A 15,864-nucleotide genomic window follows, 5' to 3' on the forward strand; every position below is an offset into this window, starting at 1 on the left:
GTAACAAGGCACATATTGACACCTCGCGTCATTACCTAATTTCGGATATCAGAATTTTGCATCCCAAAAATAACTAGGTAAAATATTTTTGTTTTTTAAACAGTCCAAATAGATTTAACATGTATGAAAAATGCTCACGAAATAATCAAACTAGAAGTTGGTTTTTTTTTTTGTTATGGTCGATAAGAATTAACGCACTAAATTTCTCATTTTTAAAGAAAATCATTTCGACCCTTTTTATATATATTGGGTGTTAAAATAGCAGGTAAACTTTTAATAATCGCGATTAAAAAAATAAAATTATAAGGAATGTTAATATTGAAAGCAATTTTGTTGGGTGTAAAAATATATTTCCTGATTTCTGAATTTTCCAAAATTGTATTCAGTTTTCAAAACTGATAAATGCTTCGAATTTATCTGGTCTGAACAAAAAAACGAAGTGATCTCTCAGAATCCCTCATTTATCTCTTCTTCGCCACTTTGTTCGTCTTCATATTCAACTCTAGTCCATGTATTTTCGAGGAATTGAATTGCCTGGCACTGAATAACGCAGTCAGGCTGATCAGCGTATCTGGCGTTAATGAGAAAAAAACAGCGAATTCGTTGGCACGAGAATGATAGTCTCAAACGCCCCTTACACCTGAGTCTCTCATTCCCATAGCAAGATGCTCCGTAATTTACCGAATCAAGGAATGGGTACGATAAGCCGATCTTGATTACTGGAAATTTGAGCAGGGTATGTGACAGGCCAAACTCTGCATAAGCACAGCTAGGCCATTCGACTGTGCTCGCCTGAAACTTACCAGAGCACAGAGCACAGTAGAGAAGGGTTATAGGGCTCTTCTCAGGACACTATCGATTGAACTATCACCTTCATAGCATGGGAATCTCTGATGGCCCCACTTGTAGGGGGTGTATGGGGGGCGATAAAATTTCCACACACGTTATTTGCACCTGTGGAAACCTTTAGGGCGTCAGGTTTAGAATATTCGATTCCGAAACCTTAGATTCATCAATTCTGGGAGAAATCTCGTCAGAGAAGCTATGGACTTTCTGCGTGGCATCTCGACAGAATCTTATAGAGACGTCTCGTCTTTGGGTGACATGTTGTTCTCAAGGAAGGCTGAGATAACCCCGTCGTCAAGATGCTAGGGATCCTGCGGTATCCCTCTTGTGTAAAATCAGAAAATTCCTGTAATGTGAACAAAGGTCACTATTTTGTCTCCAGTTGTGGATAAATATCATCGTTCATTATTATTCAAGATGAAATCTTGAAAATTAAAATGCTTTTGGAGGTTAGCTTTAATTTATGAACTTAAAAAAATCCAAGACAACAGTATCGTGTTTGTTATCAAATAAAAGATCTTATTCCGAATTTTGAAATAAACGTTGTTATTTTAACACCCTATACATATATATTTAAAAAATAAATACAATAACAAAAAAAAAACTAAATGAATGTCGCCGATGTGTGTGATGAAAGCACTTCTCTCTTATCGCATTTATTAAAATTCTCTACTTCGAAGAAAATGGATATTTTTAATTTCCAGAAAAAACTAATGAGAAATAATTAATGAATAATAAGAATAAAAAATAATATATTTTGATATAAATTAAATGATGACACGTTTGTTTCTTTTTAAAATGTGTATTATATGATACGATCTCAGATGCGCATCCACTAGATGGATTTAGAGGCGGGTCGATTATAATCCTTCTCCTCAACTCACTTAAAACGCGTTTCACGAAAAACAAAAAAAAAACAAATTATACTAATTTTATATATCAGTTTTGCAATTTTCGATTGCAGATTAAAATTAAATGGATTATAAAATACCCCTCACTCCATGTGAATGGAGGCGCAACTGATGTTTTTATGTGGACAACTATTTGATTTTTCATTTTTCTTCCTTAATAATATGCCAAAGAAAAATAATAATAAATAAAATGCAATTACACTTTTTTTTTCAATTTTTCATTTATATAACAATTAATTATTTAATTATCAATTTTAATTAAGGGGATGATTTTCCGAGGGACCAAGGAGGCGAGGGGAGGGTGAATAGAAGAAGGAATAACCCTAAATAAATTATTTTAACATCGTTATTTTATTAACAAAAATACTTATGGAATTTAGCGGGGAGGCGCGGCGTCCAATTTGTGGTGAAATTCAGGGCAACAATTTCAAAATAAATTCAAAAAAACTATATATTAAAGCAAAGAATAAAACCGTTTACGATTATTCTTGGCTGTGAATTTGTCCTCTGTGTGTAAACTTTTCTTTTATGTGGAAAATATCTACGAAAAATTCCTAATTTTATTAACTATTTTTTTGTTTAGTAGTTTTTAGTTTAGTAAATAGTTTGAAGATATTCAATGCTTTGTTTTTATTTAGGGGAATGTTTTGAGAAGAAGAACCGTAATGAGAGGGAAGAGAGGGGAAGTGAGATAAATCACATATATGTACGTATAATAGGCAACGATCTTTATAGCCTTGTTAAGATGAATTCAAATCATGGTAATTGTAAATTAAGTCACGTAAAAGAATGAACTCAATTTATGGTTTCTTATACCTTGTAAAAGAAGACAATCTATGAGAGTTCTGAGTCAAATTACATGCTAAATTCCCAGAGGATTTCCATTGGATCGATTGTTTGAATTGTATTTCTTACGAGTTTCTTTTTTGGCATTTAACATGTACTTTGATACAGAACCCTTATAGTTTATGTACTCTTGTACATTCAAGGGTATTATAGATTTAGTTCAAAGTTTGTAACGATTACAAATATTGACCATAGAAACGAAATTTTGGTATAATTGATCATAAAATGATCTAATTAGCCCATTTCTACAAATTCGAGTGTCTGCCTGAGGATACGATAGTTCAAAAACAAATAGAGGTAACACTATCAACTCAATATTTTTCAATACATACAAGGTATTTAAATAATTAACTGTGTTTTTATAGACTTTAGGTTTTGAGTTTTTGAAAAAATTTGAATCATTTGCACTAATTTAAAGTTTGCAAAAGCACATAAATCGATATGTTCCAAGACTCGTTTGTAAACGATAAATATGGCGAATCAGAAAAAATATTTGAAATTGATGTCGAAGAAAAGGAAACATTATTACGAACCGAGGGAGTATATTTTCGTAATTTTTATCTATCACGCGTTAGGAATTTTAGTTTGACTAGACACGATAAGGTTGTGCGAAAGGAGATAAGGTAAATTACAAACTAGCAGTCTTTATCCACCTTCATCATCTTGAGGCAAAATGGAAGAAATATACTGTAGCTGCACTGTTTGTCTAATTACTTAAAATTTGGTTAAAAAAATTGCTGCCCCATATGAACGGAACCATTGCAATTTATTAAGTCCCGAGAATTCGATAGTCACTCAGACTTCGATATACGACGAAAAACACTTTGTTTCACAGCCTAAAAAAATAACTAAAAATTTTTATTAATCAAAATAACCAAATAAGTTTTAAACGAGTGGAAATTTATTTTCATTTTTTCCTGTAGAAAATGGAAAAAAACCTTTGAAATAAGCTAATAAGTCTAGATTCTGCCATTTTCTGGATTCAAACTTAATATGAGCACATAAATTCGAAAATAAAAAATTTGATAGCGTGATATTTCGCGCGTGTTCCGTTCAATTCTAATAAATCGAGTGTTCGACAATTGTCCAATTATTTGAGTAATAAGTCTTAATCTGAGGATCGTTTTGAGGCCACCTTTAGTGAAAATAAAATCATAATAATTCAAACAAATGTTGGAAGACGCGACAGAACACATTTAAAACAATTCTGACCATAATTTAGAAGGAATTTTCGAAAAGTGACGTGTTTTGCCAGTCGTAAAATGACAATACCGTTATCATCGAAAACACACTCAAAATGTTGAGCGATTGTCTAGCAAATTATTGAATAAACAATCCGTACATTGGTGTTAAGATAATTTCTTTCTATAGGGTGACCAAAAACTATAAATATATTGCCCCGCAATAAAATTGGTGCACAGGGTTATTTCTATAAGGTCTTTAATTGAGGAGATCCGGCAGTTTAATGTGAAAAGTGTCTATTTTGCCTTGTCAGGGAATAATTCGATCTTAGAAGCTCGAATAAAGATCAATATTAGCGCATTTTGACGAGAAATAAAAAATCTCTCGATTGTACATACTTAATTTCTTGTATAAATTATATCATATCAAATTAAGAAATAAATTTTCTCAGTGTTTCAGTTCTGCGTAAAAAAATTATTAAGAGATGATTAAAATGTTTGAGATATTTATTCAAAAACTAATAAGTGCAAGTTATCGGATCATATATATTTCATTCAGATCCCATCATTTTTTGTCGAAATATACCTGTCTGAAATTTCGAGAAAATTTAAAACTTTTTTTTGCGGGGCAATATATTTATTCAAGCAGTGTTTGTTACTGTCAAAGAAATAAAAATATTAATTTATTGATTTAAAGTTTCTTAAAACCACGACTAAATAATTTCACACTTGATTAACACTTTAAAAAACAAATCTTTAACCTCCTGTATTTCGCTAACAAATTATTTTCGAGTATATGTTTATATGAACTTTCTGTTTATTTTGACCTAGAGAACATGCTCCTAAAATAGTATCGTGAAATTTTTAAACACTCTGTAGTGTCTGTACACAAAAAAAAGATTTAACTCATGGTTTTGGTACGTCTGCCTGTAGTATGATACATATATGTTAGAAGAAATAAGGGCGATGATTCGGATAAGGATAAAGTTAGAAGATAAAGAAGGATAGAGAGTAAGGTGAGGTGAAGAGGATAGAATGAGATAAAGAGATATTTGTTCTGATTTATTTATATATATATATAGATAAAGATGTCTATATGTATTTGTTTTTATTTATTATTATAGGGGTAAAGTAGGTGTTGGAGTTAATGCGCCAGCATGAAGGCCTGAATCACGTGAATTGGACTGAGATGTTGCACGTAATAATGTAACAGCTTCTCGTTCAGGTGTATGTTGAGCTGCTGTTAGTCATTTTTGTCGACCTGATTTTTTCTTCTTACGTTTAAAGAAACAACAGCATCTAAAAAAAATCGATAAATCTTGTAATAATTTATATTCATATCTAATTGATTACAAAATATAATGAGCTTTCAAAATTTAATCAAACATTGGGTTTGTCTTCATAGGCCTTGCCAAAAAATCATAAAGAGAAGTCAAAATCTCGCAAGTGGAGTGGAACACACTTAGACGATAGAATCCGTTGTGATAACGAAAAGGGTTGGCCCGTCGGCTGTCACTCCATGAACCATTTGGAACTGTTTAAGAACAGCAGGAGTGCTTTGATGTCAACGGACTTCAGGTCGGAGAGACCGCTAAAGAAAGCCTGACTCAACTGAGTTTATTTTCTCATGACTAGAGCTTGACAGAGAAGATAAGATATCGTTTTTTCCTCCCTCCCTTCCTGTGAAAGTTCCTGCAATAATCCTGCCAGGCCCAAGCGTTCAGCATGCTTACTGCTTAGCCAATGTCCTGTAATAGCTGCAACAATTATGCTTACAGAGACCATTTCAAGTGATATAATGTCTTCGGAACGCTTACGATTGTACTCAGATCATATCTGTTTTGTAGTACCACAAGTGCGTTGCTCCCTCCATCTAAGATTGGCCATTTTAAGATATCCTCATTCAGGAGAACTCCCGGATGCCTATTGATGCTTGTATCCGATAGTTTTGTACCATTTCTAGCAAGCTCATATAAGGGCGTTCGATAATCCTGTGCTACCTTTTAGGTTAGAAAGATTGAGCTGAAAGATTTTAGCGCTGCTTGACTGTCGGTGAGGATAGTAATGTCGCTGCACATAATATTTTTCAGTTTTATCAATTCGCATATCTCGTAAATAGTCATCACTTTCGCTTGACACATGCTACAGTAATCCAGCACCCGGAATGATAGCCGTAAATCTAGATTTTCAGAGAAAACCCCACAATCTGCCTTCCTTCCACTCTAATTTACATTCGTTGATATAAAATACTACGCCCTTTGAATTAAACAAGTTCTTATCCCATTCCTGTTTGGTGGGTACGTTTACTAAGAACTTGCTCTCGAAGTTGTCGCCAGTAATCTTGAGAGAATTCTCTAGCTTCATTTTTTTAAAATTAATACTGTCGAAAAATTAATCAAAATTTCTAGTTTGAAAATCTCGAGAACACGATTTAAAAAAATAATTTGGTTTATCTGATTCGTGGATAAAACAGTAGTGAGTTTGAGTGACTTATTTTATGTCTTGTTACGAAAAAAAATTTAATTTCTACTCTCTTGAATTGTTAGAAAAGATTGAATGTGAATTTATTTTTACCCAAAACACAAATTGTCAGCAAAATAAAGAGTTTGAGGAAATCTCGGAGAGAGCAAAAACTCAGCCTCCCAATTTAAGGAGAATTAGAAAAGCTACAGGTTGAATGCAAGTACCCTTAATATACTTAACTTTTTTAAAACTATTTTTCTGGGAGTAACTCGTATAAAAGAAAGCTCATTCTATTTGAAATTTAATAAAAAAATTCATTCAAACCCAACAATTAATAAAAAAATATTTTTGTTTATAACAATAAAGTGTATTTCACTGTCCAGCGTCTTTGTGATACATTCTATATTGTTATAGATAGTGAAATACGTTCATGTCGCTTTCACATTAATTATTAACACAATCATTAAAAAAATTAATAACAAAACTCACATAATAATATTTAAAATAATTAAAAATAGAGGATATTTATTTAGGTTGGATTTCTGTTTTGGATGTGGATCAAATTATGGATAAACATATCAAATATACATTTCAGATTTTCTTTGCTTCCTATAAACAAATAAGAAAAATACATTTTGAATATGAAAAATCATAATTATTCATTAGTAAAAACCAGAGAGAATATAATGTAAAATAAAATTTTCTGCAATCTTTCTAGATAATTTGATGATTAAATGCGACGATAATGATACAGGTAACCCTTGTTGTCTGAAAGTACGGGGTAATTTGCGTCAAATCCGTTAGTTCTGATTTTATGCAGGCTTGATTATGATGTTAGAAAAATGTACTATTCATAGACAGTTAGGCAGATGTTAAAAACCGGTCCTTTGTTCGTACTATGCCGACTCGCCCGGCGAAAGTGACAAAAGAACCGTTAACTACGGTTCGTTGCATTTTTGGCCTATAGCTCGGAAACGGTAAGTTTTTCATAAAAATTGTTTCAATAAAAGTTGAAGCTAATTTTGAGTCAAACAACTTTCTCATTTACACTTTTACAAAAAAATCATTTTTTCTTAATGAAAATCGTGAAAAACCCTTTTTTTGATACTTTAGCGCCACTTACTTTTTGTAATTTGACTCGTATGACGTTCCTCTAATGACATAAAATGTAGCTGACAATGTCCTCTATATTTTTTATTTGAAAAACTTTTCCCTTAAACCAATAGATTCCGAGAAAAACGCATCCCAAAATTTTTTTGGATTTTCTCAAAAACAGCGGAACGAAAAATTCTCTTAATTTTTCTTAAAGCTATTTACATGCCTCCCTAACGATCTATAACCTCAGATCCACCATTGAAATTTTTTCCAGTCAAAATGCCAGATTGACTGTACCAAGTCTTCTAGTATGTATTCTCTCTGTTTTAAATAAAAAAAACATAGGCAATCTCACATACATACACATTCATACATGAAAATGATGAATACAGGATTAAATAAATAAAAAAAGGATAAATACCTGAAGGATGAATTGTGGGAAAGGAAATTCCTAAAAAAACGAATAAAATTAAAAATAATTGATCTTACTTTGTTTCATCGACAATTTCTACTTCTTGTGGTTGTGTTATTGGGGTATTACTATGGCCAGCTGTTGGGTCATCTGTGTTTAATTCACCATTAGTTGAACTCACAACCTGCGAAATCAAAGAGAAATATGTTTATATAAAACTAAACAAAATTTACTTCATCCAGAGAGATAACATCCATACTTGTTTATGAACTGAGTAACGATCAAGATTAGTAAGAGTTTTTGTGGGAGACGAACAAATGTTGAAGGGTTAAAAAATGCGTTATGGAGCATAACTAATAACTAGAGCGTTGTACTTAATATAATATTGACCACCATTTTGTCTACAGTTTGAGAAAAGGGGAATGTAACTTCCTTGCTGGAAAAAATATTTGAAGAAAGAATAAGTCTTAGAACTTTGAATAACTCTGAATTTCTCAACGTTTTTGGACTAGTGTAATTCAGAGTTATTCAGACTAATTCATAAACGTTGAGAAATTCAGAGTTCTTAAGATTTTTTCTGAATTTTCTAAAATTTATTCTTTCTTCAAATATTTTTTCCACCAGGGCCTTGCGTGTATACACTTATATTGTTTGCAGGTCCGTGTGCACAGTGGAGAGAGGTTGGCGGTTAAACCCACTCTTCCTTCCATTGAGAATCTTTCCACATTTTATCAAATTTTGCTTGCCACTTTCCCAAAAAATAAAATATTTTTATAAAGAACTCTTGCGCTCAACTTTCTACCAAATGTTTCGCGTTCTGACAGTTTTACCTGTGATAACAGAGACGAATGAACGCTCCTATTCAACTGAGCATCGCCTCAAAACATACCTAAGATCGACAATATCTGAAGAGCGGCTAAACGGTTTAGCCTCACTCAATAATCATCGCGATATAGAGGTCGATACGCGAGTTTTGGAGAATTTTTTTGTAGCGCTGAGAATTTATTTATTTAAAACTAGTGACTGAATACCACATTTTGACTGAATAAAATGTACTCTTATTCGAAAAAAAAAGTTTCTTGTTTTTATTGACTTTATGACCTAACATAATGGAACAAACGTATGAACCCCCTCTTCTGGATGATTCCTGAATGGCCGGACATGTGCACCACAGTGATATAAGCAAAAATATTTTGAACAGAAAAGTTCTTAGGAGTTATTTTGACAATAATGCGGTGAAAAATATTCATAATCTATGCCTGAACTACTCATAATCCCCGTGCGATTGCATGCTCCTTTTTTATATCTCGGCAGTGGGCGTGATTCTCGGTTCATACAACCTAAAAAAAACGTATCTGCTGAAAATATACTTCCTGTATCACTGTATTGTACATGTGTGCGGGGTTTAACGAAAATCGACTGACGTGATTTGATCCCGTTGAACAACTAGGGTTCAAGGATCGTAAACTCACATTTGCTCTATGTCTACGGTGTGTAAATAAGGCTTCTGTTAGCAAAATGATGACAATATGGTGGCCAATAATACTTCTGCATTCAGTGCCTTACTAAAATGAACGACGTGTAATATGCAACTCTTAACTTAATTATTTAACCCTTAACTGTAATCGCGAAAAAGTGCAAAATTTCAATGATGTATTCAGCTCAAAATGTTTATTGAAGTAATTACAATCGAAAAGTCACGTTTATCTGACTATTAGATGAATATTTTCACAGAAATTATTATACACGGTGTCCATTTTTTAAGTTGACATATGCTTGAAACTCGAAAAATAAGTTTTATCGATAAAAATGCTTGCTTTCCAAAGTCTAAGATGTGTGCCTTTGAAACTAACATTTTCCGTTTTCGAAGCATTTTCCTCGATTAAATTTATTTATCGAGTGTCATGCATATGTCAACTTAAAAAAAGACACCTGGATATAAAACTGCGAAAAATTGGAACAATAAAAAAAATACAGATCGGTTGAAAATTTTATGGTTAACAACTTTTAAGTTGTTTTTTTTTTTTTTTTTGCTAAAATGCACAGTTTTTTAGAACAATTAAAAAAAAATTGAATAAAAAAAAAAAAAAAAAAAAAAAAAAAAATCAAAAAACATGGAAAATTGTACATTGATGTACAGAAAATATGAAAGATAAGAAAAAGTTTATATATACAAATCGATGATCGGTTTTACGCCCGATAAATTTGAACTAACCTATTTTTCCTCATGCATAATAGTTTTTGAGTAAATTAATTTTGAGTAATTAATAACCTAATAGATGTCAAAAATGACCATCGTTAAAATTGTCGCATGTAAGATGAAGACACCCTCGTATTTTCGTTATTTATAGAAATATCGATTTGAAATTTTGTACAGTCATAAAGAATGACGGGTCCCGTTTTTTAAATATGTTTATTAAATATTTCAATAAACTTATAATAATTTTGAGGCTAGACCAAAATAATGGAAAAATCGATATCTCTTACCATCTCTAACGCTAGGCAAAATTTCAAATCTATATTCCTATAAATAACCAAAATATTAGGGTGTCTTCATCTTAAATTCGACACACTGTGTACAAATCGATCGGAAATTCTACGCTCGATAACTTTAGATTGACTTGTTTTTTCTCTAAAATGCAGAGTTTTTGAATATATTGCAAAAATTGTGGAAAATAGTTGATTTTTCAATAATCACTTTTTTTTTCCTACGCATATGAACATTTTGATTATACAAGTAAAAAGCTAAAAATTGGCATAACTGCTGCATCAAAAAATCAGAAAATTTCACCTAACTTAATGGGACTATAAGCAGGATTTCAGTTAAGAGTTAAAAAACAATGTATCGATTTAGAGCATGAAATATTATCTCAATGAATGAAGCATAAATTTGATGACACCACCCAAATTTGACATAATTATTTTTTTATAACCTGAATAATCATAGTGTGGGTCTACCTGACACATAAAACAAAGACGTAATAACCAACTGCAATTTATCTAGAAAAAGTAATTTATTTATGTACCTTATCCAGTCTCATTTTTGATTCACAGGGGAAGCGCAAAGTCCGTAAACGTCACACAGAAAAGAAAATCCTATTTGCTATATATTTTTTCTTTCGAGAAGGGAAGTACAATTAATTTAAAACAAAACGCATGCTTTTTAAAAATTAAAAAAAAAAATCATTCCTTGCAGTTTTTCTATTCTAGATTTGATTTTTTTTGGACTATTTTATAGCAAAAACTAAAAAAAAAATACAATCACAGCCACATTTTTGAAAATTTACCTGTACAGAGCCATGTCTATCTGCGGGTGTTAAATTGCCGAGTGTATTTTGTTTTGGTATATCCGTCCAGGCTGAAACACCTTTATTACCTCCACTTGTATACTATAAAAAGCATTTTCAAAAAAGAAAATTCATAACATTAAACGTTAATCCAAAAAAAAAATAAAAAAATAAAATAAAAATCGTAGCCAAAAAAATTATGTTATTAGGACACACAAGAAAATGCTACAAAACTATATTCTGAAAATGGAGGGGGATTTGTTATGTTAGTTTACAAAAAAAAATATTACACTACATCAAATACCGGGTGGTCCCCTTAGTGACGGATTTATAAATAAAATAATGTAACAAGTGTTGGGGGGAGGAGTTAAGTGTATTCATTTACAACTCAAGAGTTGTTCGTAATTTTTAAAAGACCGTATTTGAAATCGATGAAAATAGGTCCGTGATAAGGACGTACATTAATGAGACGAAAAAATGTTACAAACAAAAGTTGTTTATTTTTTATAAGGAACATTTTTTACCCTTAACTTTTTTCTATCTATAACGATTTACAAGATGGGTAATACAAACCCAAAACCCAATTGAATTATGATGCTCATTAACGACCTCAACTTTGCTTTTACGCAAAAATCCATCATGAGCTTTGTCATATTCAAATCGCCAATCTTTTATATGGGAACTTTGTTGGGGTTCATTTTACGTCCCCTATGTAAATCTGACGCGATCAATTTACTTTTTTTTTTTTAATTTTACACCTACACCGCCCAAACCGTTAAAGTCTTTAATAAACAATTTATAGGTCTATACCTCATACAGGTTAAAGGAAAGTCTAAGTTCAATGGAATAAGTGATATTTTCTTCTTAAACTCATTTAAGCTACAAAATCTTATAGGTTTTGATGACGTTCGAATAACTACACATTTAGCATCGCTCAGTTCAATCGAAAAAGTGAGAGAGACAGATATTTACTGCAAATTCAAAGTCTCTTTTAAGGCCGTCATAAACATTCTTTAAATTAACTCAAAATCCGTCACTGGACGAAAGTCGAAAGTACTAAATGCACCTCGGTACTGATTTAGTTAAATATTACTTTAAAAGATATTTCGATTTACTACAGGTTGAAACAACAAACATAAAATACTAAAGATTATTTTTTTTTTTTAACATTTCTTGGTTAAAAGCAAAAAAAAAAAAAAAAAAAAACAACAAAATTGATTAGAATCAATTTGGAAAACTGCTTTTCCAAAAATAAATAAATAAATAAAAAATTGAAGTGTAAAATGAGAAACACATACCTTTCGATCTCTATTTAGCTCTTTATTTGGTGAGACAACAATTTCATGACCCGTTTGTAGTGAACCAACAGGTGTTGACTAAAAAAATAGATCATTTTATAAATTTAGTGTTTTGTTTTCTTTTCAGGTGCCAATTTTTTTTAATGGTTACAAACGTTCAATATTTTTTTTAGTAAAATCTAATTGCCCTGGAGCTCGTGACAGTAAAATTGCACTTACACTGATTTTGAAATTACGCATATGAATCAATACTATTTAACGATAGGTACATCATTGTAAATAGGAATATATGGACTAGATAGGTGTGCAGGGTTTATCCTAGCAGAAATATTTTTTGGTAGAATTTTTTTATTTTTAACTGGTATGACAGATATTTTGGTCATATTTTGAGCTGTCACATCGAGATATTTCGAAAGTAGAACTCAAAACGAACAAATTAAATACAAAAAAAAAAGTAATTTCGCGATAAGGGTAAAATATTTTTGGCTTTATATACTAAAAATTGGTGTGACAGACCTTTCTGCCACGATAAAAGCTGTCACACCAAATTTACTTGAAAATAGACAAAATTTGCAATAAATTGGTCTCTTATAAATTAATTTCCATGAAAATGCAAAATACTTGTAATTATTAAATATATAAAAACAAACGCTTATTAATAAATTATTGAAAACAAACTCGTTGTGCCCGATCAAGGATGTATGAGCACGGCAGTGAGGACACTTTGGAAAAATAGACTTTTTCAATTTTGATGATGAATTATGTTATAACTTGACTATATAAGACGAAAAGTAAGAATAAAATTTTTCGATATCTGAAGTAATTTTCAAAATATCGAACATTGAAAATTTTGTTTAATTATTTAGCTTCTAATATTTCGAAAAATAAGGTAGATATCGAAAAATTGTATTTTTATTTTTCGTCTACATTCATGAAGTTATAACAAAAATTCATCATCAAAGTTGAAAATGAAGTACAAATAATTTCAAACCTAAATTTAAAATTGCCTTGGTGCTCGTACTACCTTAAGTATATTTCGAAAAATCAAGACTTTCCGAGTAATTGGTGATTGAAATTCGGAGTATTTAATGCCAAAAAAACTGAAAAATGTTTTTTGAAAAAAGTATATCGTAAACTTTTTAAAGTACTATAAAAGACCTTGAAAATGAAAAAGTTTCAATTCATTTCACGAAAATTAACGGAGCTATAATGAAAAAAAAGTTTATCGTACCTTTTTTTATTTTTTATTCAGCACAAAAACTGATGAATTAACCACGGGAACTAAAATTAACGCTTGTTGCTTTCCAATTTACTTTATTTAAGCACTGACAACATGTATAAAAATTTTTAGCAGTTTCGGACATATATTTTTTAAAATTTTTGAAACAAAATATGTCTTTTTGGCGATGTTGATGGAAATATTATTCTTAATTGACGTTATCTCAAGAGAGATTGGCGAGATAGGTGTTTCTCAAGGTTGAAAAATACCCATCTAGAATTCCAATCGGAATTGCCCAACGTTTTTAAAATATCGAATAAAGTCAATTAAGAATAATATTTCCAACAACTTCTGTTTAAAACTTATTTTGAATTTTGAATATTCATAAAGATGTATCAAAATTAAGTTTGAGAAAGCTGATGTAGAAACTGTTTTTTTTTTTTTTTTTTTTGGTTTTACGACTAAATCGTAATTGAAAATGAAAAATCAAAATTAAAAATCTCATTTTTACTAAAATTTAACCCTTTTCAAAAAAATATTGAACGTAAATAACCGTAGGCTATTTTTTAAATTTTCAATAATACCGAAAAAAATATTAAAATATTAAATCATGCGTACCTTATCCGATTTTGTTTTAACAATATGCGAAGGAGGAAAATTACGAACTTGTCTCAGAGCAAAAAAATTAGCAGGCTTTTCATTTTGTGTGTATATTTTATTAGTAAACAAAAAGCGAGCGCAGCATGCAATAAATTATTATTTAAAAACAAAATAAACAAAAAAAAACACAAATAATATTTGAACAATTAATATTTATTTTAAAACACCAGGTCAATAGATAAAAAAAGATCCAAATTTAACTAATAATTTTTCAAAAAAATACAGTCATGTCTGGTTTCAGAGTGAGTTTTTTAGGTAATTTCAGAGTATACCTCCTCTTGTGGGCTGCTGAAGAGGAGAAAAACAATACACAATGATAACCATCTAAAAATGAACAGTTTCTTAGATACGTGTGGCTCAAAATGTTGATAAAGTGGTAATTTGGGGTGTAGTAACTTCGGGGTCTGAAAAAGGTTGAATAACTTGAATAAACGGGATTATAATAATAATAATAATAATCTCTCTGTGCTCTATTTGAACACCCCGTCATCCGAAGACGAGACGTCTTCGGGTAAGAGATACTATTAAAATCAGATGAAGCTACAGGATTCTGTCGAGGGCAAACGCCACTCAAAAAGCCTACAGCTTCTCAGACGAAATCTCTCCCAGGATTGATGGATCCAAGGTTTCGGACCCGAACATTCTGAGTCTGACGCCCTGCAGATTTCTTCATGTATGGAGGTTTCGTCGCCCTCCATACAGATACTACAAGTACTGAGATCATCAGAGATCCCCATATTATGAAGGTGATAGTTCAATCAACAATGTTCTGTCAAAGAATCTCACCACTCTTCTCAACTGTGCTCTAGCGAAAAGCCGGGATGAGGATAGAAATTTTTTAAAAGGATAAAAATTACCCGAATTATTCAATATTTATCAAACCGTTCCGTATCTCTGAAACTATCCATTTTCTTTCTTGGTGAACGTATTTTTCGATCAAGATGGATGAGGGTACATGACATCATTCCCACTTTTTTTTTTTGTTACAGGTGTCTTTTTGATGGAAAATTTCGTGACCTCATAAACATTCTTGATAAAATAGGTCTGCTTTTCTTATTCTGGTCACTGTTACCCAAATTTGACTGTAGGTACATGATTAGTTAAAATTGGATTATTTATAGAAAAGAAAAAAAGAACCAAAATTTGGTGTAAACTGGCTTATTACTTTCAGAAATGCGTTTGTTTAAAAAACGAAAAAACTTTTTAATTGATGACTTTGAACTAAGTTGGAGGATTTTTAAGCTAGATTTATTATCTTTAATTCAGTCTAATTAAATATGAAAAGGGTTTGAACGCTGCATCAAATTAAGTAATTTGGTTTTTTTGATATGTTGTTTGTAATAAAAAGGCAATATTAAATTCAAGTTTTCGAGCTTGGAAGACGATGTGGTAGTTCTTAAAAATAAAACAATAATTTTGCCCTTATTTCAGTTTTTGTTGATTTTGGGATAGGCTGGTTTTTCATCAAAGATTGTGAATTCATTTTTAAAATTGGTTAGATTTGCTATAATTTGAGACTCGAACAGCTTTTCAAAATTTGGAAAATTTTTCAAGTTCCACGATTACTCATCAACAGATGGCATGTCAAAATTGTCAGTGCCCTTCTGGATATTCTTGTAATCCCCCTGACATCTCAAAATATGACG

General features: G+C 31.1%; 1 protein-coding gene across 3 annotated transcripts in view; it reads right to left on the reverse strand.

The window, feature by feature from the left end:
- Nucleotides 1-4,268: 4,268 nt before the first annotated feature.
- The window catches only part of LOC123291763 (casein kinase I), a 36,047-nt gene continuing 24,451 nt past the window's right edge, over nt 4,269-15,864 (reverse strand). Inside the window, exons 8-11 of one of the 3 annotated variants that reach the window (XM_044872172.1) lie at nt 12,340-12,417; nt 11,042-11,143; nt 7,832-7,938; nt 4,269-5,125 (exon numbers count right to left, since the gene is read on the reverse strand). In XM_044872172.1, coding sequence (XP_044728107.1) covers nt 5,032-5,125; nt 7,832-7,938; nt 11,042-11,143; nt 12,340-12,417 — 381 coding nt within the window. In that variant the 3' untranslated portion in view covers nt 4,269-5,031. Of the gene's footprint in view, nt 5,126-7,827; nt 7,939-11,041; nt 11,144-12,339; nt 12,418-14,500; nt 14,623-15,075; nt 15,301-15,864 lie in introns of those variants that run through there. The other 2 variants (XM_044872173.1, XR_006534974.1) reach the window with 2 other exon arrangements.

This window comes from Chrysoperla carnea, chromosome 2 (genome assembly GCF_905475395.1).
Source record: "Chrysoperla carnea chromosome 2, inChrCarn1.1, whole genome shotgun sequence".
NCBI classification, from domain to species: Eukaryota; Metazoa; Arthropoda; class Insecta; order Neuroptera; family Chrysopidae; genus Chrysoperla; species Chrysoperla carnea.